We start from the raw sequence: 26,205 nt of genomic DNA, 5'->3' as shown, positions 1-26,205 counted from the left end.
TCTGCGTACACATCATCCAATATATCTAAAACAGGAGGGATAGCCAGGGGCCTATGCTGGGGGAGCAAAAGAAAATCTCTGAGACTTTTCTTGGAATCTGAGTAATCTTGGCCTTCCCAGTGAAAGTGTTCCCTCAATGTATGTAGGGTTTCCCCAAATGAGTAGTCCTCAGGGGGGAAGACCGAGGGAATAGACTCCTCTGCATCAGAGTCTTCAAAAGGAGAATAGGCATAATCCTGGCATCAGAATGTTCAGATGTAATAGAGGCTTGATCTGAGGAAGGGTAGTCTTCCTCTAATCTGGGCCTTTTGTCAGAGGGGGGTTGAGAACCCCTGATAAGAGTAATCAAATCCTCAGCCATTTTGAGCATCTGTATTTTAGGCATGGGGCCTTGAGTGGGGGTCTGAGGTCCCTGTTTTTTGGTTTTCATGGCTGCTTTAGATTTAGTGAAAGCTTTAATAGAGAAGGAGGAAGGCCTGAAGACACCTTGAGAAATGGCAGGCCTGTCTAAACTCTGAGTTTCCCCGCCAAGAGTGGCGTCGGTATCTGCAGTAGGAATGGGGGCCGAGGAGCCTGCGACCTCGGGTACTGAAGACACCGGTAATGTAGTGCCATCGGTACTCAAGGGCTGCATAGGCGCCTCACTAAGAACCGGAGAACCGGTAGTCGGCCTTAGCGTGGTGTCAGTAGTCGGTGCGGACCTCGTGTGTCGGTCCTTATCTTTGCGTCTTTTACTCAAAACTGGAGTCGGAGTAACCGACGACATAATATAATTAAATTTTTTACCAAAATAGTGAAGGGTGAACTCCGCCCGGCGCTTAATAGTGCGCTTGTTGAATCTAGCACAAAAACGGCAGGCCGAGACGTCGTGGTCTGGGCCTAAGCAAGGTATACAGAAAGAGTGGAAATTCTTATCCGGTATTTGCTTCCCACATGAAATGCAATTATTAACTTTGTCCGACATCGGTCTGAGGCAAGAAATGTTTCCCCAACGGGGTACTTAGCTTTCAAGAAGACTTCGGCTGAAATATTTTCGTAAATCTCAGGAGCTGGCCGACTGGCACTTGCGAACTGCTTCTGCTTCGGGCACCACGCGGCAAGAAAGACTGAAGAAGATGGCGTCGGCTGCCTCTTTTATACCCCTGCAGCACTGACGTCAGGGAAGAAGCAACGACAACCGACGCCGGACCTAGACTTTGGAATTCGGCCGACCGAGGACTCGCCTGACGGTAGGATAACCCATCTGTAATGACTGCAGCTGTATGCACGATGAACATCTGGTGAAGAGTCAGCATCTTGAATTTTGGAATCACCAAAAAGGTGTTTAGAGTAGACAGGTCCAGGATAGGACGCCATGAATTGTCCTTTCTGGGTACCAGGAAAAGTCTCGAGTAGAAACTTTGTCCCTTTTCCTCTTCTGGGACCAATTGAACAGACCCTATGCTTAAGAAAGAGAGTACTTGCTTTTGCGCCTCTGCCCACTGATTTGGGGGTAGATCTGGCCAACCACTTGTGGCTGGTAACGTGTGGAAGTGAAATCTGTATTCTTGGGACACTATATTTAAAACCCATTTGTCTTGGGTAATGAGTTCCCAGTTCTTTGCATGCAGAGCAATCTTTCCCCCGAAAGGGGCAATCAGTTGAAAATTGCTTGGAAGTTTTAAAAAGAAGTCATTGAGACAGTTTAGCATAGGGGGAAGTTTTATTACTCCCAGATTTGGAAGTGGAGGCCCCCCACTGCTTAGTCCTGTGCGTACCCTGAGACTGAAGCCTGGGAGCTTGTAAAAAATCTTTAACAGTTTGCATAGATTTAGCTTTCTCCTCCATCTTTTTAAGAACTTCTTCTGCCTTGTTGCCAAACAGGCGGTCCTGATTTAAGGGAGTATCCAGTAATTTAGCTTTAACATGATCTGGCAAGGATTGCTCCTTAAGCCAAGCATGCTTTCTAAGTACAGACCCAGTTATAGCAGCCCCGCAAGATGCTTCTAGTGAATCAAAACCACATTGCAAAGTATGTTTTCCAACTTGTTCAGCAGAATGCATTAAATCCTGTAAATCCTTATTTTTAGCACAATCCGGAATCAACAATTTTCTGTGTAAGCAATCCAATAATATGCTGCTGATACTTTAACAAATGAAACTGGCAGTTTAAGGCCCTAATGCTAAGTTGCAGAAGTGTATACCTTCTTACCCCATCTATCCAGTGCCCTGGAGTCTCTATCAGTGGGGTAGGATTTTTGGCAGTAGTTTCTTTAATGCCCTTGTGTCCCTGTGAAATGGTATCAGAATCAGCAGTAGGATTTTTGAAAAGGAACTTGTGAGAGTCAGGACCCCTGTAATATCTATCAGGTTTTCTGGGAGCAAGAGTTAAAGAGTCAGAGCCAAGCTAGATTCCGAAAAAGCACCATCAGCAATGTCTAGTACAGGAGGTATGGCTAAAGGCCTATGCTGGGGCAGGAGTAAGAAATCCCTAAGCCTCTTTTTAGAATCAGAGAAATTCTGACTTTCCCAACGGAAATGCTCCCTGAGAGTATGCAAGGTTTCACCAAAAGAGAAATCCTCGGGGGGGGGGGGGGGGGGCTTGTCAAATGAACTTGTTTCTCTGGCATGAGGTAGGCAATCTGGGAAGTTGTATTCAAGCTTGCTCCCAGGAATACAATTTGTTGGCAGGGTACAAGATGGGATTTCTTTTCGTTTATGGTGTACCCCAGAGAAGTTAGCAATTTCTTTACAAATGCCAGCTGATTTAATAGTATGTCCTGGCTTTCTGCACGAATTAGACAATCATCCAGGTATGGGTATATTTGAATATTTCTTTGCCTGCAAAATGCAATAACTGGAGCTAGGCACTTTGTGAATACCCTTGGAGAAGTAGATAAGCCAAAGGGAAGTGCAGAGAACTGATAGTGCATGCAGCCTGCTCTGAAGCGTAGCTATCTTCTGCAAGATTCCCTTATTGGGATGTGCAGATAGGCTTCCTTTAAATCCAGTGTTGCCAACCAGACATCTTTGCCTAGCATGGGAAGCAGCTGATGAAGAGTTAGCATCTTGAATTTTGGGATTACCAAAAAAGAGTTTAGGATAGACAGGTCCAGGACAGGATGCCAGGAATTGTCTTTTCTGGGTACCAGGAAAAGTCTTGAGTAGAAACCCTGCCCCCATTCTTCTTCTGGTACAGGTTGAATAGCCCTGATGCTTAAAAGAAAGAGAAAGTACACTTATCATAAATGTAGATGTTTGAGTGTATTCACTGTTGCAGTCCTGGTTACCTTCCCTCCAGCCCCTAACTTCTTTTGGCTATAACTCTACTTTCCTTTACTATGCTTAAAAGCCTTTTTGGTGTATTTGCTTTTTTGTTGGAGGTATATCTTTGTGCTTTTATGTTTAATTGCTTCCCATGAGGGGGGCTCCTGACATCTGGGGCAAGAAAAACTGATGTAATGGTGTTGGCTGCATGCTTTATACCCCTGATGACCTGACGTCATGAAAGAAGGGACAGCAACCGATGCAGGACCCAAGACTTTGTTAATCAGGCCGACTGAGGGCTACCTGCAAGCAGATAACCCAAATGTAATATCTGCTGTTGTGTACACTTACCATAAATGTAGAGGTTCGAGTGTATTCACTGTTGCAGTCATTACATTTGGGTAGATTCCCAAAGCTATGGCTGGGAGGAGGAATTTAGACAGCATTAGGGCCAACTATAAGGCCCTGCAAAACTGCAGTGGCAAAGCCAGCTCTGGATTTAGAGAAAACTGGCAAATGATAATGCTTGGTGAAAGTATGTACAAAACTCCAGGTAGCAGCTTCTAGGATGTCCCTGGTAGGGATGCCTCTGAGAAAAGGCTGTAGAGGTAGATGCAGCCCTGGTGGAGTGAGGTCTGATCCCCTGGGGGACCCAAGATTTTGTTAATCAGGCCAACTGAGGGCTACCTGCAAGCAGATAACCCAAATGGAATGACTGCAACAGTGAAACATGAAGCACATCTTGCTTTTGAGCCTCTGCCCACTGATTTGGGGGTAGGTCTGGCCAACCATCTGGAGTTGGTAAGGAGTGGAAGTGGAATCTGTATCCTTGGGGAAACTACATTTAAAACCCATTTGTCCTGGGTAATGAGTTCCCAGTTTTTTGCATGCAGGGTAATCTTTCCCCCTAAAAGGACAGTCAGTTGAGCAGGGCTTGGAAGGTTTAAAGTTAAGTCATTGATACAGTTTACCATAGGGGGGAGTCTTACTACTCACTGCTTTGGAAGTGAGAGCCCCCCACTGCTTAGGCCAGTGAGTACCTTGGGACTGAAGCCTGGGTGTTCTGCTGGTTCTGGGTTTGGACTGAGAAGGTCTGGAAGAGGCAGGAAAGGACCAATTCTTAGAGGGCCAATGCCTACTAAATCTGGGTGGCTGAACTTGCAGGAAATCTTCAACAGTTTGCATAGATTTAGCTATTTCTCCATCTTTTTAAATACTTCTTCTGCTTTGTTGCCAAACAGGCGGTCTTGGTTTAAGGGAGCATCCAGTAATTTAGCTTTAACATGATCTGGCAAAGACTGCACCTTAAGCCAAGCATGCCTTCTAATTACAGACCCAGTGACAGCAGCCCTGCAAGATGCCTCTAATGAATCAAAACCACACTGCAAAGTATGTTTTCCAACTTGTTCAGCAGAATGCATTAAATCCTGTAATTCTTTATTTTCAGCACAGTCATGAATCAATACCATTTTCTGTTTAAGCAATCCAATAATATGCTGCTGATACTTTAAAATATGAAACTGTCAGTTTAAGACCCTAATGGCCAAATTTGCAGGAGTGTATACCTTCTTACCCCATCTATCCAGCACCCTGGAATCTCTATCGGAGGGGGTAGGAGTTTTGGCAGTAGTAGCCTTAATGCCCTTGGGTCCCTGTGAAATGGTCTTAGGATCTGCAGTAGGATTTTTAAAAAGGAACTTGTGAGAGTCAGGCACCCTGTAATACCTATCAGGTTTTCTGGGAGCAGGAGGTAAAGAGTCAGAGGCCAGGCTAAAGTCATCATCTACAATGTCCAGTACAGAAGGGATAGCTAAAGGCCTGTGTTGAGGCAGGAGTAAGAATTCCCTAAGCCTCTTTTTGGAGTAAGAATAATCCTGGCTTTCCCAGCGGAAATGCTCCCTAAGAGTATGCAAGGTTTCACCAAAAGAGAAATCCTCTGGAGGGGAAGCAGAGGGAATGGAGTCCTCTGCATCAGAATCCTCATAGGTAGTTAAGGGCAAATCTTGGACAACAGAGAAAAAAGAAATTTCAGAATCCTGATCAGAAGAATCAGAAGGAAAATCAGTCCTAGGTCTCTTAGAGGGGGAAGGGTGGCTTCCCCTGATTAGAGTAATAAGGTCTTCAGCCATTCTTATCATTGGGGCCTGACCATGTGGTCTGGGCGTCGGTTTTCTAGGCATGGATCGAGTTTTAGGCCTTGAAGAAGAAGATGGTGTCGGTTTAATATGCAAGTCAGTAGGCCTGAATACACCCTCAGAAGCTGGTGCCTGAACAGCGGCTCCAGACCCATCCAAGGTAGAGACATCTGCAGGTTCCACAGTCGAAGAAGCATCTCGTGGCAGACTGGACTCCGAATGGGTCTCAGTAGAGGCCTGCGAATCTGAAGTAGCGGGTATCAGGGGCTGTGAAAGCGCCTCACTGGGTACTGGCTAACTGGCGACTAGCTTAGGAGAAGTGCCATCGGCAGCTTTGGACCTATGCGGTCTGTCTCTTGTCTTTATCTTTGCATTTTTTCAGAATGTCGGTAGTCGGGTGGCTTACCAGAGCCATTTCTGGATAACTGAACCGAATGCCAAAATATTTAGATGCATAAATGAACCGGTGACTAACAGTACGAGGTTTGAATAAGGCACTAAACCGACAGCGAGGTACATCGTGGTCTGGGCCTAAGCAAGAAATGCAGTACGAATGAAAATCTTTATGAGGTATTTGCTTTCCACAAGAAATACAATTGTTAACTTTTACTGACATCAGTTTAGAGCAAGAAAAAAGATCCTCAATGGGGCACTTAGCTTATTTGAAGAGTTCGGATCTGAAACTCTAAAACGAAAATTTCAGGAGTTGGCCGACCAGCACTTGCGAACTGCTTCTGCTTCGGGCACCGCACGGCAAGAAAGACTGATGTAATGGCATTGGCTGCATGCTTTATACCCCTGACTACTTGACGTCATGGAAGATGAGACAGCAACCGACGCAGGACCCAAGACTTTCATAATCAGACTGACTGAGGGCTACTGCAAGCAGATAACCCAAATGTGATGACTGCAACAGTGAAACACATAGAACATCCACAGATGCATCCATCTGGTTTGGTTGCTTGTTTTCCTTTAGCACGAGAAGGAAAACCTTTTCTATTTTGCTATGTATGATTTTCTTATACTCCATCTTCTAGTTTCCCTCATAGGTTCATACTAGGCTATCTGCCCTAGGGCATTTATAAGCCTAGCCAGAGTGTGTGTGGCTTTCACCACCCCTTAGGATGAGAATACTATACCCATTAGTTTGCTGTGCCTCTGTCCAGCAGTGACACAGAGATGATTCCCGGGGTAAACCTACGATCTCCCATCCACTCGTCAAGATTTCTCTTGAACAGAGTCAGTGAGGGGCTCTGCCTCACATGGTCTGGGATTCTGTTCCATAGTGTAGGGAGTCTCTGGGTGATGAATCTGTCCCTCCAGCACGTCCTATTTATATCCGTGTTGAAGTAAAGTCTCTTGCTCTCGTGGCTCTGGTGGATTTGGATTTTTTGAGGTGGAGCATGTCCATTAATTCCGGGTTGGACATGGCCTTGTATGTCAGGCACAGATCACCTCTGAGCAGCCGGTATGCGACTGAATAGAGCTTGAGTTTCTTCAGTCGGGCATCGTATGACATATGTTTGAGCCCCTTTATCCTTTTGGTGAGGAACTTTTGGGGTCTTACCAACTACTGCAGGTGTCGGGTAAGGTACATTCCGAATGGGGCATTGTACTCAATCAGATCATTGGTCTGATAAGTGAAGAGTACAGGGGTACAATGACCTCTCCTGATCTGGATGTGAATCCCTTCATGATCAGGTGGGCAATGTAGAAGGTCTTCCTAACCACTTTGGCAATGTGAGTGTCAAAAGAGAGGTTACTGTCAACTTGGGTCCCCAGGTCCCTGACAACTTCTTCCGTGTTTAATGGATTACCACCTATGTGGTAATTAGGGGTTACCTTGTTTTTCACAAAGGGTATGACTATACATTTTTTGGCATTTAGCTTAAGGCCATGGCTCTGGCACCAGTTATCCATTTCTATGAGACCTCTCTGGAGGATGTCTGTGTCTGATGGAGTGTCAATTATGGTGCCCAGTTTGCAGTCATCTGCAAATTTTGTCAGCCACAATCCCCCTATGTTTGCCTGCACTTCAGAAAAATAAATGCCGAACAAGAGGGGGCCCAGGACTGAGCCCTGTGGGACACCGCTCATGACCGGCTTAGAGTCTGGCATGGCACCAGCAACTCTAACCCTGTGTGTTCTGTCCTTGAGCCAGTTTGCAACCCATCTTGTGACATATGGGTTTACATCTAAGCTGGTGAGCTTTTCTATGATGCCCGAGTGGGGTATTGTGTCTAACGCTTTTGCTAGGTCAAGGTAGGCTGTGTGAACTGCCTTACCCTCATCAATGGCCTTAGTGACTGTTTCGAAAAAGTCGACCAAGTTCAAGAGGCAGGATCTGCCCTTGACAAAGCCCAATTGGGTAGGATCCAGTGTCTGTAGGTCCCCAATGTCTTTATTTATGAGTTCCATTATGATCCTCTCCATAGCTTTGCAGACAAGGCTCGTCAAGCTTATGGGGCGGTAATTTCAAGGGTCCGTAGAAGCACCGCCTTTGTGGAGTGGGACCACAGTTGCCATACGCCATTCTTTGGGTACGTATCCTGTAGTAAGGCTAAGATTAAACAGCAGCCTTATGTGTGGGTTTAGTTCCTCATTGAGTTTGTGTAGCACATAGCTGGGGACACCGTCCGGTCCCATTGATGCTGTGTTTTTTGCTTTAGAGAGAGCAGCTCTCACCTGGGCATCTGAGATGTTTGGGAGGCTAGACTCTGGTGGGATAGATATTTCTCCTTTTGGGGGGAAGGGAGGGGAGAAATTTGCACTGAACCTGTCTGCCAGTATGTTGGCAATGTCTGTGGGTTCAGTGATTTTTTTATCATTTTGGACTAATTCTGAGCATATCTGGGAGTTTCCACCCAGGTTTCTAACATAGCTAAAGAAGGCCTTATGACTGTCTTTTGTGTCATTAGCGATTTTTCTCTCAAAGTTGGCCTTGGATGATTTTATGAGTGATCATAGTTTTTTGCTAGTATTGATCAGAGATGCCTTCCCTTTTAGGGATTTTGCTCTGTCATGTAGTAGCTTTCTCCTCTTGTTGTAGAGTTTGTTTATGGCTGGGGTCCACCAGACTGGGCGCCTGCCTTTGGTGGAAAGGGTCTTGATTTTATTAGGGATTGCTTGATCCATACATTCCTGGAGGTGCTCATAGAAGGCATTTGTAAGGGTTTCAGCAGCATGGGCTGTGGTTTCCACTGGCTCGGGGGCCCTTGAAGGATACCACTCCAGTCTTAAGAAGTGTGAAGTTTGGTGGGTGGGGGCGGGATGTGGATCTCCAGTGAGATTAATTTATGGTCTGATCTCACCAATGAGGGATATACTTCCGGTGTGGAGCATTTTGTCCCCATGTTTGTGATGATCAGGTCTAGTATATTTTCTCCTCTTGTGGGAATGGTGACTAGTTGTTCCATAGCATTTGAGTTTATGAACTCCAGGAACCTTTGGGCTAGGGTGTTGGGGCTTGAGTAATGTTCCCAGTCTATGTTTGGGTAGTTGAAGTCACCCAATATGATGGTGTTTGGAGAGACATTCATACTCTCCAGTGTCTTCAGGAAGGCTGTGTGGGTTTCCTAAGTTTGAGAAGGTGGTCTGTAGCATGTTACAAACTGTAGGGCAGTTTTACCTATGGTTAATTGCACCTGGATGGTCTCCGATGCTTCGTGCGTTGCCACTAACCTGGAGGTGTGGGTATCCTTTATGAATATGGATACTCCCCTCCTTTTGTGGTTCGGTCCGGATTTTGGGGCGAACGCATGATATGAGGTATAACCTGATAGTGCTGGGGTGCTCTCAGGAGCCTTGAACCAGGTTTCAGTCACAGCACAGACATCAATGTTCTCCATACTGAGGAGGGCTTCGAGGGTGTGCATCTTGAGGTTTAGACTTCTGGCATTGAGCAGTATTACCCTTAGTTTTTCTCCATTTTTGTTTTCTAGGGCGGTAGATTTATCATTTGAGCCTTGCCTAAAAAAGGCACTATGGGGGGTGGCAAGAGCCTTTGCCAATATCCGGAAGCCCAGGGGTGACAGGTGCAAGCCGTCCCTTGCGAAGCAGCGTGGCTTGTCAAGCATTTCATCCCAGGCAGACAGACATTGGATCCCCTTAGAATGATACCAGTAATTAAGCCAATTATTAAAGCTGATCATTTTGTCTCTGTATTGTGGCATCATTCTTGGTGAGGGTAGGATACTGCTCAGGGTCAGGGTCATACCGGCCTGGGCTACATAATCTGAGAGCTCCCCTATGTCTCTTTTCATGTAGTCCAGGGAGGTACGTCTCAGGTCGTTCACACCGGCATGGACAATGACTGAGTCATACTTGTACTTGCTGTGGAGTGACCTGAGTGCTTGTGTTATGTGGCGGATTCTAGCGCCTGACAGGCAGCTTACTGTGATCTTTTCCTTGTTCAGTCTGGTGAGTGGGACGTCAGTGTGTCTGACTATGGAGTCTCCTATAACAAGTGTGTCTGGCATTGTGTTTGGCCTTAAGGGCTGTGACTGTTTAGCACACTGACTTTGAGAACTATGTGTTGCATGTCTTATGTCTTGAGGTGGCAGTTGCTTGGGTGTCTGCTTTGGAGGCCTCTGTAGATTTGGTAGATTTTTGATCAGTGCCTCCCAGTATGTCTTTGTGTGTTTATGTGTTTGTTTTGCAGTTGTGATAGTTCTATGTGAAACTGGGTTTGTGGTGTGCGTGGTTTCCTTCTCCTCCTGTCTGGTCTTGCCAGTCCTGAGTTGAGAGAGCTCAGCCTCCAGTTTGGCAATATAGTTGCATCTCTCACATGTATTTGTGTTTTGTGGGAGAAGGAGTGGGTTGTCTGTGTACATGAGGCAATTGTAACATTGCCTCAAAATGCCCAGATTCACCAGCTGAACAGGAGAGGACGCTAGCAACTGACCCTTCGACATGCTAGAAAAAGTTTGCTGTGTAACTGAGTCAGAAGGGACCTATAGGGAAATGGGTACACAAGGGGATTCTAGGCTAATGTAGTACTTTGTTTAGTATACAAGTACTTTACCTATATAAAAATGCTTTAGGAGCAAGTGCTGAGCTTTTGAGATAGAGAATAGACTGTTTAGATTGCAAGTAGAGAAGTTCTAAGGGAAAAATTGAGGAGCAGACTTTACGGAGCCAGAAATAGTTTAACCTTGTTTAACCGGCACTGCCCGATGGTGCTCTATGGGCAACTCTGCGCTAAATCACGCAAAAGCGCGCTAAAGCGGGTTTTATAGCAGGGGGTTGAAAAGAGCTAGGAATTGACCCAAAATGGCCAATAGACTACAAGTTTCTGGCTGGAACCACTGCTCTAGGGACAAATAGGCTGCTCAGTGCTCCCCACTCCCACCAGTGAACAAAGAAGCTTCCCTTTATCCAAATAAGGATATGGAATAGCACAGGAACCAAGCCAAAGCCCAGAGATCAGCAAACTCTGAAGACTGGACTATTCTAGTTCAGTAAGGCGGGAAAACAAGATTTTTTTTTTTGCTGCAGAAAACAGAGGAAAAACAGACAGTAAATGCTATAAATGCTTTTAAACGGCTAGCGCACTTGAGTATGTTAGCCTACAGGTAAAATTAAGCAACAAATAACTTTTTTAAAAGTGCAAAACAGTTAATCAACACAAAAACAGTTTAAATAGAATGCAGAGCTGTATGAACAGGCGAAAATGCAGTCGCTAAGCAGTAAATAATCAAAAAGCCAGAAAAAAATACTTAAATCAGGAAAAAGTCACTCTTTTGCTCTCTGCTGCTTGTAGAACTCTGCAGGACACCACGAGGAGCTGTGCTGAGTTGAATACAAGTGAAAAAGCGTGCTAAAGTGGGCTTTATTACAGGGGGCTGAAAAGAGCTAGGAATTGACCCAAAATGGCCAATAGACTACAAGTTTCTGGCTGGAACCACTCCTCTAGGGACAAATAGGCCGCTCAGTGCTCCCCACTCCCACTGGTGAACAAAGACGCTTCCTTTTATCCAAATAAGGATATGGAATAGCACAGGAACCAAGACAAAGCCCAGAGATCAACAAACTCTGAAGACTGGACTATTCTAGTTCAGTAAGGCGGGAAAACAAGATTTTTTTTTTTTGTTGTTTTTTTCTTTTTTGCAGAAAACAGAGGAAAAACAGACAGTAAATGCTATAAATGCTTTTAAACGGCTAGCGCACTTGAGTGTGTTAGCCTACAGGTAAAATTAAGCAACAAATAACTTTTTTAAAAGTGCAAAACAGTTAATCAACACAAAAACAGTTTAAATAGAATGCAGAGCTGTATAAACAGGCGAACATTTTTAAAAGTGCAAAACAGTTAATCAACACAAAAACAGTTTAAATAGAATGCAGAGCTGTATAAACAGGCGAAAATGCAGTCGCTAAGCAGTAAATAATCAAAAAGCCAGAAAAAATACTTAAATCAGGAAAAAGTCACTCTTTTGCTCTCTGCTGCTTGTAGAACTCTGCAGGACAGACACCACGAGGAGCGGTGCTGAGTTGAATACAAGCGAAAAAGCGCTCTAAAGCGGGCTTTATTACAGGGGGCTGAATTACATCCTTCCAGTACAAGTGTCCAGAGGATAAGGTCATATCCTTTCAAGCTGCTAGGTTCATTGTGGACAGAATGGGATGTATAAAGGACCCCTACGCTAAATAAGAAGGTTCACATGCTGAAGCAAACAGGAGAGGTGCCTTTCTCCCCATTTCAGATGGGGAAATGTTTCTCTCTCTCTTCCCATCTGGTGTGCTGACTACACCCATCATTTCTGACCTCTCATCATTCAGCTTCTGCATCATTCTGGTGACCAAGGGTACAGAAGAAAAGGCATAAAGACGCACACATGCACAGTTAAGGAAGAAGGCATCCATGATCAAGATAGCTTGTGTGCTGTTCTGAAGCAGAATTTTTAGGCTTTCTGACAGGAATGATCAAAAAGATCCAGCGACTATTGCTTTATGTCTTTACTTTTGAGCCCACCCCCTTTGTTCTCATCTGATCTAGCAAAGTCTGCTGACAAGAGAGCACTGAGACCACCAGGTCCAAGTCTTGAATGTAGTGGCAAGCACCTTTTTCCTAAATCTATACACTGCTCTACTCTCTATGGGATGCAATTACCGTTTGAATCAAAACTGCTCCCTCGCTGGGATCCAGAGACACCACATCTAGATCAGCTAGAGGATTCTTAGAAAGATATCTGTGGGAATCCTTGACTCTGTAGAAACTAGGAGTAGGGAGAAAGGAGTCAGGTTTCAAGGATACATTTTCAAAAACATCCTCTATGGATCTGGAGGGATAGCTAGGGATAGCTAGGGGCCCTACGTTCAGGGAGACACATGATAGCTCTACAGCTTTGCTAGCTTTTATAGTACTCCTTGGAACCACTGAAAGGTTTCTTTCATTTTGTGTATCCCCAAAAGAAAAGTTCTCTGGTAGAGATCCAGATAAGGTGGTGAACTCTTGAGCTGATGGAAATCTGCCCACACAGGCCTGCTCAAGAGTCCAAGGAGCTGGACTGGACTTCAGAGATATCTATGTTTCTTTTTAGAAGGAACTCTCAATACTGATAGCATGTCTGCTTCAGGCCTCCCAGATTTTTGTTAAGAAAAGTTTTGATCAGCTGAACCAGGGTATTTTAGGTAGAAGCTTGGGATGATGGTTGGATTGAGGTACTACCCAGCTGAGATAGAGGCAAGCTGGGCTGCACCTGCTTAGGCTCCAGTGCCCTGTGCCTACTATGCTTGTAGGGGGCAATTTTAAGGCCTCAGGTGAATAACAGAGACCTTAATACAGTTTCTGGGAACCTCCTTTCAAATAAATATCCTATGGATCCCATCTTCTCCTTATCAGAATATAGGTCTTGGTGGTCAAAGGATCCACGGCAAATGAAGGTACATCTCTCATCGGAGATTTCAGTCCTGCAGAATATGCCAGATACAGAAGGAGTAGGTACCTGCAGGGTAGTTACTCCAGAGCTCTTGGCCACAAAGGATTCTGTAGGCTAGGGCCGCAAAAGGACTCTTTCCTAGTATGAAATCTCCAAACCACAAACACCATGAACCATCTGTAATATACCGTTTCCTTAAGTACTTGTTTTAGGCGGTAGCTTCCTTTAATGGCCCTAAAGCAGGCTAACATCCCTTTTTGGTAGTTAACTCCTGAAGAGAACATGGGCAGCAATGGACTCTCCACATGGTACACAATGTACAGTAGGGACAAGAGTCTGCGTCACTTTCTGGTCTAAGGCAAAAAAGACACTGAATGGAAGTCTTTACAGGAAATTTATTCACCACAAGTCAAGCAGTTACTCACTTTTGAAACAGTTCCCCCTGAACTAGAACTGACATTTCTAATAATCACTTTTCAGCACAAAAGAAATAAAAGGCCCCTATGGGGTACTTACCTCTCTTTGAAAGACTGATTTCATCCAACTGATGGACCACAAGCGGTAACAAGATGTGAATACTGCTGCACAGCTAGAAAGATCTAAACAGGTTATCAGCCAATGCACCCTTTACAGTACTGATGTCCTAGTGATGGAAGCAGGGTGTCAGCCAAAGCACTACTGGAAGGAATTACTTAGGAAGACTGACTTGCCACAGACTACCTGCATGGCAGGTATCCCAAAAGTGAAGACAGCAAAAGTGAAAACTAACATCTTTCCTCCTGATCCCCTGGTTAGGACACACCACCATGCCTCCCTCAACTGGATCGCCTAAGCGGTAGTGCTGCTGCTCCAGTCACCCCTTGTACTCCACCCCTGAAGGTCCTGCTCTACCTCCTAAATTTTACAGACCACCTCCTGCAAAAGCTCAGCCACCTCAACTGGACTTATTCTGCTTACTAACCTGGGCTCTCCTTTGAAAAGGAACAATCAGAGTGGAATCCCTAAAGAATCTTTCAGTGAATTACTCCACCCCTGAAGGTCCTGCTCTACCCCCTGAATTTTACAGACCACCTCCTGCAAAAGCTCAGCCACCTCAACTGGACTTATTCTGCTTACTAACCTGGGCTCTACTTTGAAAAGGAACAATCAGAGTGGAATCCCTAAAGAATCTTTCAGTGAATGTATGTAGCCTTATACCTATTTAAGCCTTCTTATTAGCTAGCCGGTCCCTCTGCGAGCGTGACACAGCAGCCTACTGCAGACCGAAAAACTCTCCCCTCTCAGTAATACCTACTGATCTCTGGCCCCCTATCCCTCTTCTGTACCCCTCTGAAAACTTACCTTTCAGACCCTTTTGTTTTCTCTCTACCTAAGCCTTTGTCCATTTGCTCTACTCTTTACTCCCTATCTTTTTCTGCCTGCCTTTTTCTCCTTCTCCACTAGGTGGCAGCACTATTCCACACTTGCCTGCTCCTACTCCATTCTAATATTTTACTCCCATTTCTCCTCTAAACACCTCAAAGCCAAACCTCCCCTTATCTCATTCCACTTTCCCCACTTTTATATTTTCTCTTTCCCCGAGTTGCTCAAACCCCCACCCAGTCTTTCTGTACTTCTACCAACTTACCTCAGCTCCAACCTGCAGTGGCTGATAATTTTTCAGCTGGACTCTTCTGCCCTGTTGCTCTATCCCGCTCCGTTCACCCTGCGGGCTCACTCCGCTCCCCTACCCTGCCCCCAATTTCCACCCACCCCCAGAGCTCCTACATTTATTTGCCATCCCATAGTTCCTCCCACTTACATCACCCAATCCCCTCACAAGATCACTCCACCCACTTTCCCCATTAACTACCTCCCCCACCTCCAACCTTATCCTTTAAACTATCCTCCTCCCACCCACCTGCCTTACCTAACTACATCTAACCTACAAATTTCTATTTCACCTCCAGTCAAACTCACATTCTATAATGCCTTCCACTCCTACTACTATCCCTTCTCCTGCTCTACTCCTACTCCTCATCCTTCTTCCTCTATACCATTCTACCTCGTATACCAACTCTCACTTAAACCCTGCATATCTACCTCCACCACCACACCCTACAAATCATTACCACAATATCTCTGCCTCTAACTCCATTCCACTCCTCCTTTCTATTAAAATTAAAACTCTTCCTCATCCCTAATAAGTACTACAAACCTAAACCCTCCCCCTTTCCATCCTTTCCCTAACAAACTAAAACCCAACACACTTACTTACCTTCTCTCTTACCTCAGCCTAGCAGGCAATATTCATCCTAACCCTGGACCTAACATGCCCCAAACAAATAACCATAACTTCAACAACAAACCAAATTGTAAAGACCTCAAATTTCTCACCATCAAAGCCCAAAGCTTAACCAATAAAATCACCCTTTTTCATGCTTGGCTAAACCATAATTCACCTGATATTGTAGCTATCTCTGAAACTTGGTTAAAACCACACATAACCGACACTGAATTCCTTCCCCCCAGTTTTCAATCCCTCCAATCTGACAGCACAAACAAAAGAGGTGGTGGTGTAGCACTAATCACTTATCCATCACTCCCTTCCCAAATCCTATCCCTTCCTTTCATAATGCTGAACTAGTAATCAGCATTTTAAAACTAAATGACCATAAAAATATCTGCATTATCTCACTTTACATTCCACCTGGCAACAACATCAATACCCTGGAAGACATCCTCTCCTGGTCCTCCTCAAATATTAAACATGAAACTTACATTATGGGAGACATAAATATTAACTGGCAAAAAATCAGTGACCAAAATCCCACCTTATCTATCAATCTTTTCAACTTCACACAACTTATTAATTCTACTACTAGGCCCAGCAAAACCAACCTCACAGGCTCCATCCTAGACTGGATCCTGGTGTCTCATCCAAACAAAACCACAACATTTGGTGTCATTCCAGACTCTCTAGGAGACCACCTCCCTGCCTTCGCTCAAAGAACACCACCCTCTTCCTCCTTCTCCCATAAACTCTTACACACTCGCAACTTAACCAACTTTAACCACTCCACCTTCTCTGATTCCCTCAAAAATCACTAACTGGAACCCACTAAAAACCCTACCCCTAGACAAAGCCGTTAATTTCTTCAACTCTAAATTCCTTACTGTCCTAAACTCCTTAGCTCCAATCCGTACTAAAAGAGTCAAAGCCAAGACTGCCCCTTGGCTTACTAAAGAAACTAAGAAAATTATGCAACAAAGAGATAAATCCTGGAAAAACTATCTCCATCATAAACAACCTGAACACTTACTTAAATACAGACAGTTACGAAACCTAGCCAAAAAACATGTCATAAGAAATAAAAAGTCTCACTACAACCATTTACAAATAAATCATGCAAAAAACTCCAAACAATTCTGGAACTCTATTAACTCTCTTCTAAAGCCTGGTACAACAAAGAACCCTTGCCCTGATACCAGCAAATCTGACCAAGAAATTGCCAATCTATTCAATTCCTTCTTTACCTCTTCTATTGCTGAACTAACCAAAACCTTACCCAACAACCCCCCCCCCTTTCCCAAGTCTCCACATCTTCTCCTCCCTCTTCCCCTATCTTTGAACTCAAACCCGTAACCACCCACTTTATAATAAACTTCTCTCAAAACTCAAACCTTGCACCAATGCACCTGACATCCCCTCCTCCTTCTTACAAATTGCCTCCAAAAGTATTGCTCTCCCAATTAGCATCCTGATAAATAGATCTCTTCTTGAGTCTTATGTACCCAAACTATGGCGCTCTGCTTTCATTCTCCCACTCCACAAAGGCAACAAGAATTGTAATTTCTCCAACTTCCGCCCCATAGCCATCCTCTTTCCTATCTCAAAAATTCTTGAAAAATGCATCCACCTGCATCTCATGCCATTCTTAACCAAACACCAGCTACTCTCTCCCACCCAACATGGTTTCCACCCAGGGCATAACACTAACACGGCCCTTCTCTCCTTCTTACACTCTGTCAACTCAGCTCGAGACTCTGGTAACTTAGTTTCATCTATTCTCTTAGATCTATCTAAAGCTTTTGATACCATCTCCCACTCTCATCTACTAAACCATCTATCTAACCTCAATATATCCCCAGAAACTCTATCCTGGTTTTCTAGCTATCTTTCTGACAGGTCCCAAGCAGTGAAATGGGGCTAAGCCTCCTCCACCTTCCTTCCTTCACCCACAGGAGTTCCCCAAGGCTCTATACTTGGCCCTCTCCTATTTAACATCTTCGTAAACGATTTCCACAAAGCTATTCCCAATACCAATATTGTCCAATACGCAGATGACTCTACTTTGATCTGCTCTGCTTCCAGCTTTAGAGAACTCCAATCTCTAACTCAAACCGCTTTCACAACCACAGAAAAATGGATGCACGAAAATCACCTCTCACTTAATGCTAACAAAACTAAGATTCTTCTTTTCACCCACTCAAAATCCAACACCGCCGAAAAAAAATAATTTCAAATTTCTTGCCTTAACAACTCCAACATTAACACCATTCCCTCCGCTAAACTCCTAGGTGTCACAATCGATGAACACTTAAAATTCAATACCCATATCCAACTTAACATCAAAAAAACCCATATAAAACTCGGCCTGCTATACAGAAATAATCAATTCCTCTCCCCCTCTATTCGTCATACCTTAGCCACTACATATCTCCTCCCATCTCTTCTACATGGTGCCCCTCTACTTAGAAATATATCTTCTACCCTAAACTCTAAACTGGAAGTATGCTACAATAAAATTTCAAAATTTGCCTCCAAGGCAAACTCCCTCTCTCATCACTGCACATCACTACAAACTCTAAAGTGGCTTGAACTCCCAAATCAACTAGACTACCTCCAAATTGTCTCTGCCCACAAGTTAATCTTTCAACCCACCCTCTGACCCGCACTATCCAATATTCTTCAACCTTACTCCCCCCCAGACCCCTTAGATCTTCTAACCAAAACCTTATTTCCATCCACAAACCCAAACGCCCAGCAGGTCAACTTTTACTCTCCTTTTCCCTTGCTAAAAAATGGAATGCCCTTCCCTCTGTCCTGAGGACCTGTGACAACCTACACTCCTTCAAAACTCAACTCCTCTCCTACCTGCATACTCATCGAAAATGTAACTGCACACTTCACTCTATACCCCCCAAACTCCCCTCTTCCTTCTCTCCTGGCTAACCTTCACTACCTTCTTAGTTCTCTCTTGGTCACACTCTGCCAAGGTAACTAACAACTACTGCTAACCCCATACAATTTTTCCTATCTTCCTCCTAGACTCTTTCCTTAACTTCAAATGTTACTGAATTACTGATTTGAAGGAATTTGCGGGAGGTAGTCTACCAACTTGAATGCCTACCTCCTACGATTTAAGTAATTCAACCTTTCGTATATAAATCATTTTTCTCTCTTTGAATTCTATTTGTACTTCTAAAAACGTGATCTAAAATGTAGGTTGACACAATGTTCTTTTGTATGTAACTCATTTTTAGCTTTGAATTTTATTTGTATGTCTAATTATTATGTCTTGTAACATTGTATTGTGGAGCTTTTCTCCCCGGGCCTCCACTGAAAATGGGCTCTTTGGCCCAGTGGACCTCCCCGGTTACCAAACTGGAATAAATAATAATAAATAACATCATATGTTTCACACACTCCACAGTATTCCCCTTATCCTTCAGCTTTTTGAACACAATCTAAGGAAGAGGCTTGAAATGCAGCTCCTTATTTAATGGGATACTTAAAAGCTGTAATTTTACATCCTCAGACAGAGCTGAATCCTCAGCCAAGAGTGCCCCCTAATTATGGTCACTATAGCAGCAGTCCTGGACACTACACTGACATCATCATGCTCACTTTAAGGCATGCTTGCCCAGCTACAAACCAATTTGTGTTTGGTTGAAGAGACAGTTAAAGGTTTCGTCCTGCGCTCCCCCAAACAACTATCCTGGAATTACTTTTCGTCCTGCACTCCCCAAAAAAACTGTCCTGGAATTACTTAAGGACATGTTCCTGGTATTTCAGAATGTAGATCTAGCAATTCAATGTTCTAAAAAACAGAGTTGCTGAAGTATATAACATTTTGACCATTATGTCTAGCAATTTGCTTTCCCTACCACTTGAAGGACTACTGCACCAAGAAGGCACATTGGCTTTCCCTAGTAGAATCCAGGAACAAGGAACACATTTTTATAAGAATTTGTAAGGGTCCTGCACCCTATAAAAGTGATCAGGTCCACTTATGGGCAGAGGAGGATGAGGAGGAGTGGGAATCTGGCTCTAGGGACGTAGCTTTAAAGACTTCCAAGAGGACTTCCTGGACTGGAGGTAAAGCTACATATTACTCTGCCCCTTTCTCAAAAGGTTCAGATTTCTCTTGTGGGAGACAGAAGTCTCATGAGACTGTCATTGAAAAAGTTCCCTCATAAGTGACAGAAAAGTTCCAAAGAATAAATCTCCTGGGGGTGAGTCAGAGACTAGACTGTCTTCACTACCTCTACAATCCAGTTCCTCCTCCTCATCAGCATCAGAATAACAAGACTCAGAGTCGTCTACAGGTGATAGCTTCATTTTGTGAGACTGAACTCAAGACAAAGAGCAATGACTGTGCTAGAGATTAAAAAGGAACTGAATAAAACATGAGCCAGCCAATTCAGCCCAAACTTTGGACAAAGGTTGGCTGGCACTGTGGGTGACTGATCTGCCAAGAGGTAAGAGTTTGGGCTTGGCAGAGATCTGGGATCTTGAGAGGGCAAAAGCTGGAGATGTAAGAAGTTGAGGTAATGCCTCTGGGTTCAAATTTCCTGCTGGTGTTGTAGCCCTACTGAAAAGCAATGGTGGGGGCACTACCCACCCCCCTGCTTGATAATTAGGTGATATTGTGAGAGGAATGTCCATTTGATATCACCTGTAGACTGAGTAGCTCTAAGCTCTAGTGGGACTGCAAGAGCTAGTTGGCCCCAAGCATGTCCCACTAGACCTTAGAAGATATAGTGGGACATGCTTGGGGCCAATGACACGGTAGCCTCTGAAGCTGCAGTGTCAGATGCCTTATGCATCATGGCTACTCAAACACCTCTGCTGAGCTAATGCCCTTGGATTGCTAAATGAGTTTTTCAGTTTAAGGAGCTCAGACTGGTTTGGGAGCTTACATCTTCTGTTTCTTCTGATGGATATATATGTCCATGCTGCTCTGATGCGAGTCTGTAGACATGGCAAGTCTGTAGACATGGCATGTTTACACAACAGGACAGCAAGCTTCCATTTCATCAGGTATGCCTGTACAGCCTCCTGACGGATGCCCAGGCAAATCTCACAATTAACACTGTGTTCTAAACTGAGGCAAAACAGATATTGGTCATGGCAGTCTTTGGGAGGAATTTGGCATCTATGGGTAGTCCTGTTTTTTTTTCTTGGTCAGAAATACCATATGCCTCTGTGTATAGTGCTCATTATCCAGTCATCCTAAATAACATAAAACACCTGAAAAATATGGCAAAAATAATTATATGAACCAGCAATATTGGGAGGGTTCTTCAATGGGGGGGGGGGGGTCCTCCTAATTTGCTTGTTCTTTAGTCAAAGGCCTGGACTGAGACAGTGACTCACTTCCTTGAAATATTCACCAATATGGCAAGAGAGGACTAAAAAGATGGCATTACCTATACACCAGGTACATGAAGATATCTAAAGTAAAGTAACATCAGCCTGGCTGAGGGGAAAGGCTACAAAGCTCTGAAAGTCAAGCAAGCCTGTGAAAAAGCTCCCTTTGCTTGTAACTGCAAAAGTGATACACAAGAACACACTAGTTTTTCATGAACTGGTATGGCTATTCCTCCTACCCTCTTTTCTTGTATGAATCTTCAACACAGTATATCTTGGAATAATTAAATCCCTGTTTTCTACGGATGGTTTTAATCATGTTTCTGACATAACCACAATATGTAGTTTATATTATCATCAATCATAATAAAAATTCAGAAACTTTATTACATAAGCCTCTGGCACTGAAATGAAGCAGCTGTCTTTGGCCTGCATCAGTAAGTTTTCCTGTAATGACTGAGCTGGAGGGCTCTGATCACAAGAGTTGGGATTACTCTCAATGTCACTGGTGCTGACCAGATTTAAAGGAAAACATACTTAGGATGCTCTCACAAAATGCTTTGAGAGTTAAATGCTGTACAAATGTGCTTATTTTTTGTTTCCTGCCTAGAATATGTACATAATGCAGCATAGCTTTGATATGGGCTTCACTGGTTATACTGAGAAATACAGTGTCATAAAACTGATCACTTTTAAATACATTAAACTTGCCCTACAGTAATGTAGCCAAGGTGGGTGATACTGCTGACAGAGTAGTTAATAACACAGCTATAACAGCTGCTGTGATACTCTGGTTTGCCACTTTACCTTTCTACAAATAGAGAAGCTTGTCACAACACAAGCAGGTCTTGTGCTTAGATGTGGGCAGTCAGTGTTTGAGTGGCAGCAAGAATGTGTAGTAGAATACAGCTGGCTGAGATCAGCTATAAAAAGGGACCACCAAAGGTCATGGGGTTGGGCTGGGGATGTCTGGTTCAAATTCTAAGTCTATACTTAGGCCCCAGGACCTACAGCCTTGCACAACTTACCACGGTGAAGCAATAACCCAGAAAGAGTCAGCTGACCTACACAAAAATGGCAAATGTGGAAGAAAAATGTACAGAAATAGGAAAGCAAGGTTTTCGTAGCTGTTAAAAACCTGTGTATACTGAAAGGACTGAGTAAAACAGCTACTTCTAAGTTAGTCTCAAATAGCGGTAATGTGTCCATACTTATGGGAGAGAAAATCTGAGTCTTAATAAGACTGCAGCTGTTAAGGACATATAAACTTTAATGCTTGATGTTTAACATTTGTGCCTACTTAAATGTGTTTCAATTGTTGTGTTAAGAATAATTCACAAATGGAGTAAAATAATCAACTACTGTAAAAAGGAGATGGGCAATAACTGGGCATAAAATAAGCTCTCCAACCACATTGGTTTTTAAACTTTTAGAGTAGTACTGCTTACTATGCAGTTATGACACAGAAAAAGGTAAGGCAAGTTTCTCAAATAGCACAGTAGGCATAAATGAAAGAGCAATATTAAGGATTTTACAAAGTGCCACTGTAAAACATTTGCGGATTGAAAAGACACTACAAAAATTTTAAGTTACAAAGGGAAATAGTAACCAGACTTTGAAAGAACAGTTGTAAAACTGTTTGTGTCTTTCATCTTTTCCCGGTTAGGGGTCGCCACAGCGGAACTCCGGAATGCTAATGATTGGCAGTAGATTTTTACGTGCTGGCTTGCCGGGCCTAACGCACAACCTTCAACAAAGGAATGCCCATTCACGCATGTCACCACACAGAAGAAGCTGTAACTGAGAATCGAATAGGCAACATCTAACTGTGAGGCGACAACGCTACCGCAGCACCACCACCGCAGTAAAAGAAGAACAGTTATAAAATAAATATGTAAAATCCTCAGAGAATGGTCACACCTATTCAAGTTAGCCACCTGAATACCTCTTACCTGCCACAACAAGGGCACAATATTTTGCGGCAATAAAGAAAGATATTTTTCAGAGTACTTCACTTTATAAGTTTTATACTGCTGCTGCACAGCTGATATATGAATAAATTAACAAAAAAGTCCTACTGTGCACCTCTGATTTTGTCAAAGCTTTGTTAACGGTGAACCGAGACTAGACAGCAGTTCACAAGCTGTGTGGTACCACATCATTTGAACAGGGGAGAATTCCTGTCCACAGATGTGCCTACAGAGCTTCACAAATTATTCCAAATGAACTGCCAATATTTTACTTCTTAGTGACACTGTAGTCATACCCTTACCTTGGTTGTCTCACACAGAAAATGACACTGATATAAGAAAACAGATGAAAAAAATCTGAGTCAAAGAAAACTTTCCATTCACCAAAAACAGACTGCTGCAATCTGCCAGTGCAAACAAGGCAATAATGTGAAACAATTCCAGGCAAACTCTTCACAACATAATCCTAACTCAAACTTTCAACCACTGCCCCCATTTTAAAAGGAAACTTCAAAATTGAAATGACATTAAAGATCTCTGTGTGATCAGTCATCTAAGTGATGTCTTCTGGAAAGTCTGTTTGACCAAGGAGTGACAATGTTAAGTTGGACAAACTGATTAATAAGCCATGCAAATAACTCAAGGAAAATGGATGCAACTTGCCCTACTGAAATCTTTCTTACAATATAGTTTTCTTAAGAAAAAAGATCCAAGCTTTGGTAAATGACAAAATAGTACTTACATTGCAGCTATGATTGATGAACCTGGCAAAGTTCCCACACTTTGTAGCATCAATGATGGTGTCATGGTCCACTCTGAACATATAACTACTCCCAATCCCTTCGTCCTCATATCGCTTCTCCCGCATATCTGCAATAACCTGTCAAGAAGAAAAAAAACAATAAATCCTAAAACAAAACTAGTTTTTGAAGGTATAAGGAACTGTTCATCATTACATTCAAAAATCAAAGAACAGTGCCCCATGGTGTACATTACCAATGCTCAATTAGAGGTACAGGCACTTGATGGGATTGGTGAGGAAGTGGATAGGTTTGGGTGGCCTATACCAGTTCATCTACCCAGGGGACTGGCTTGCCACACTGGAGGAATGTGTTATACTTTTTTTTTTCATGTTTAGTAATCGTAGGCAATTTTATTTACTACCTTTGTTTTATGTGTGGGGTGGGCTGTATATTTTCAGTTGGTCTACTGACTTCAGAGTAATATGGGTTATACTCAACAGCCCAGTTTTTTCATTGCAATTTTCTAATCATCTTTATTTTTGGGACATATATTTGCTTTACACTAAGGTAATAGTGTACACAAGCATATTTTATTTTAAATACGTGCTTAAGGTTCAATGTCTTTTTCTATTTACTGTTCCTTGTTTACTTTCCCTAGCCTCCAAAGACTCTGCATCAATGACTCCCTTTCATAGTCCATTTGTTCTGCAGAGGCAGAAGCCAGGTATCTCTGGGCTTGGCGAGTCCAGTATGCCCATCTGTTTCCCTGTGGTGAGAGTCAGGTGATGTGGAGCAGACCAGTGTACAGTTACAGTCCTGCAGAGTGGCCTACCCTTTCCTCCCACTAGGTAGCCCACTAACTCAGTGCAGCTGCCTGTCTAGGGGAGATGCTTGCACATTTTCACACACATCTACCTCCCCAGCACAGTGGTGGATATCCACTGCTAACAGCATATAAAGTCCTATCAAGTTACCGCAATGGCAAAGAATGGCATGTACTTGCTACAAATTTGCAATACAATGAAAACATGATTAAAATATAGCCATAGATCTACTGCACCATTCAAGAAAGGAAAACAGTATAAGCAGTAAAAAGTACAGTTGGGTGAGATACTCGCCTTAACAGTACATGTTTAAGGAGAGGTAAATGGAACATTTAGGTTTACTCATCAGCTGAACTGCACAAACCTATCTCCAACAGTATTTTCCACCTCAGTGAATGTCACAGCAAATGTAGGAAACAAAGTTCCCATTTAGCCAAGCACAGGCAAATATTCTTTTTAGTTCTTATAGGCTAAACATCTGAATCAGGGAGAAGTGAGAATTTTATGATGTACCAATATGTAGACAATATAACAGAATCATACACAAATAGCCATAATATTCTATACCCAACAAGTGGCAATAACTGTAACTTGTACAATAATTCCTTATCAAAGGGTGAGGGGAAAATGGTGGGTAGCTTTACCATTTTCACTGACTTCTCCCTTGAAGATATACTTTTATGATTAGTAACTCAACTAGCTGTACTATTCTTTGATTGTGTGTCTTTCTGTGTGTGTGTGTGGGGGGGGGGGGGGTCACTGTAACAGCAACTCATAACATTTGGGTAGACTGCCATGTAGTAACAGGGGGACACCACTGGAGCAGACAGTTAAAGGAACTACTGTAGCACATTCATGCCAAAACCTGTCCAACCAACACACTAAACCTCAAACATTAAGTGTTTTGTGAATGCATGGATAAGCATTCCCTGCTGCTTCTAGAATGTTCTGAGTAGAAACATTTTTAAAGTATGCTACAGCACAGCTGGTTACTCAACTAAGCCCGATTAAGGCCTCAAGTGTTTTGTCATTTTTGTCATGACAAAAATCAAAACAATAGGTCAGCCACTTAGCCAAGGTTTGTCCACAGTCAGGCAGGCCTTCCCTTGGGCTCTTGAAGGTTCCAAACGACTACATATGCAAGAGCCCTTCTGGTTTTAAGTACCTCAACTGTCTGTGAACATTCAAAGTATGTAATGGGTGTTCCCCAGCATTCTAGTGATTAAGATAAAAGACTGGTACTTGAACTGACTGGTTCAAGGAAATAGCTGAATCTAATTTACACAATTTACATTTTAATAGTAACCTCTCCATGAACGACTTTGTACGCATGTTTGCACATTAATGCTTACAATTCAGTAACTGCCCAAATTAAGTGACTAACACTAAGAAGAGTCTTCCAAGAAAGTAATTCAAAGAAGGCAAAGGTGAGCATCTTCAATGCACAACCCAAGGACAGACTTGCCTTTCATCCTCTAAACTGAATGGCCCCTTTATGAAAACTTTCAATACAGGGACTTGCTGCTACATAGAGGAACAAATACTGAAATTGCAGAAATATTTACTCATTTGTTTGTTTAGTTTTAATTGCTAGCCTGAATAACAGCCTATTTTCATTGAGGTCCTGAAGAGTAAAGCTCCACAAATGCATAAAGTAAACAATATAAATATGTAGTTAAGAACAAAAGTTGAAAAAAGATAAGCCAAACATGCATCACAGACAACAGAATATACATGCAATACTGTTTTTAAAAATTGTTTTAGACATCAAAAT

General features: G+C 43.2%; 1 protein-coding gene across 1 annotated transcript in view; it reads right to left on the bottom strand.

Moving 5' to 3' along the window:
* The window catches only part of SETD1B (SET domain containing 1B, histone lysine methyltransferase), a 1,665,584-nt gene that overhangs the window by 87,863 nt on the left and 1,551,516 nt on the right, over window positions 1-26,205 (bottom strand). Inside the window, exon 20 of the mRNA XM_044068611.1 lies at window positions 23,607-23,744. Coding sequence (XP_043924546.1) covers window positions 23,607-23,744 — 138 coding nt within the window. The remainder of the gene's footprint in view (window positions 1-23,606; window positions 23,745-26,205) is intronic.

Source organism: Protopterus annectens, chromosome 4.part0 (genome assembly GCF_019279795.1).
Source record: "Protopterus annectens isolate FY-2018-M chromosome 4.part0, PAN1.0, whole genome shotgun sequence".
In the NCBI taxonomy this organism is placed as follows: Eukaryota; Metazoa; Chordata; order Ceratodontiformes; family Protopteridae; genus Protopterus; species Protopterus annectens.
Note: the sequence above shows the minus strand (reverse complement) of the source record. Positions and strands in the feature narration are given on the sequence as shown.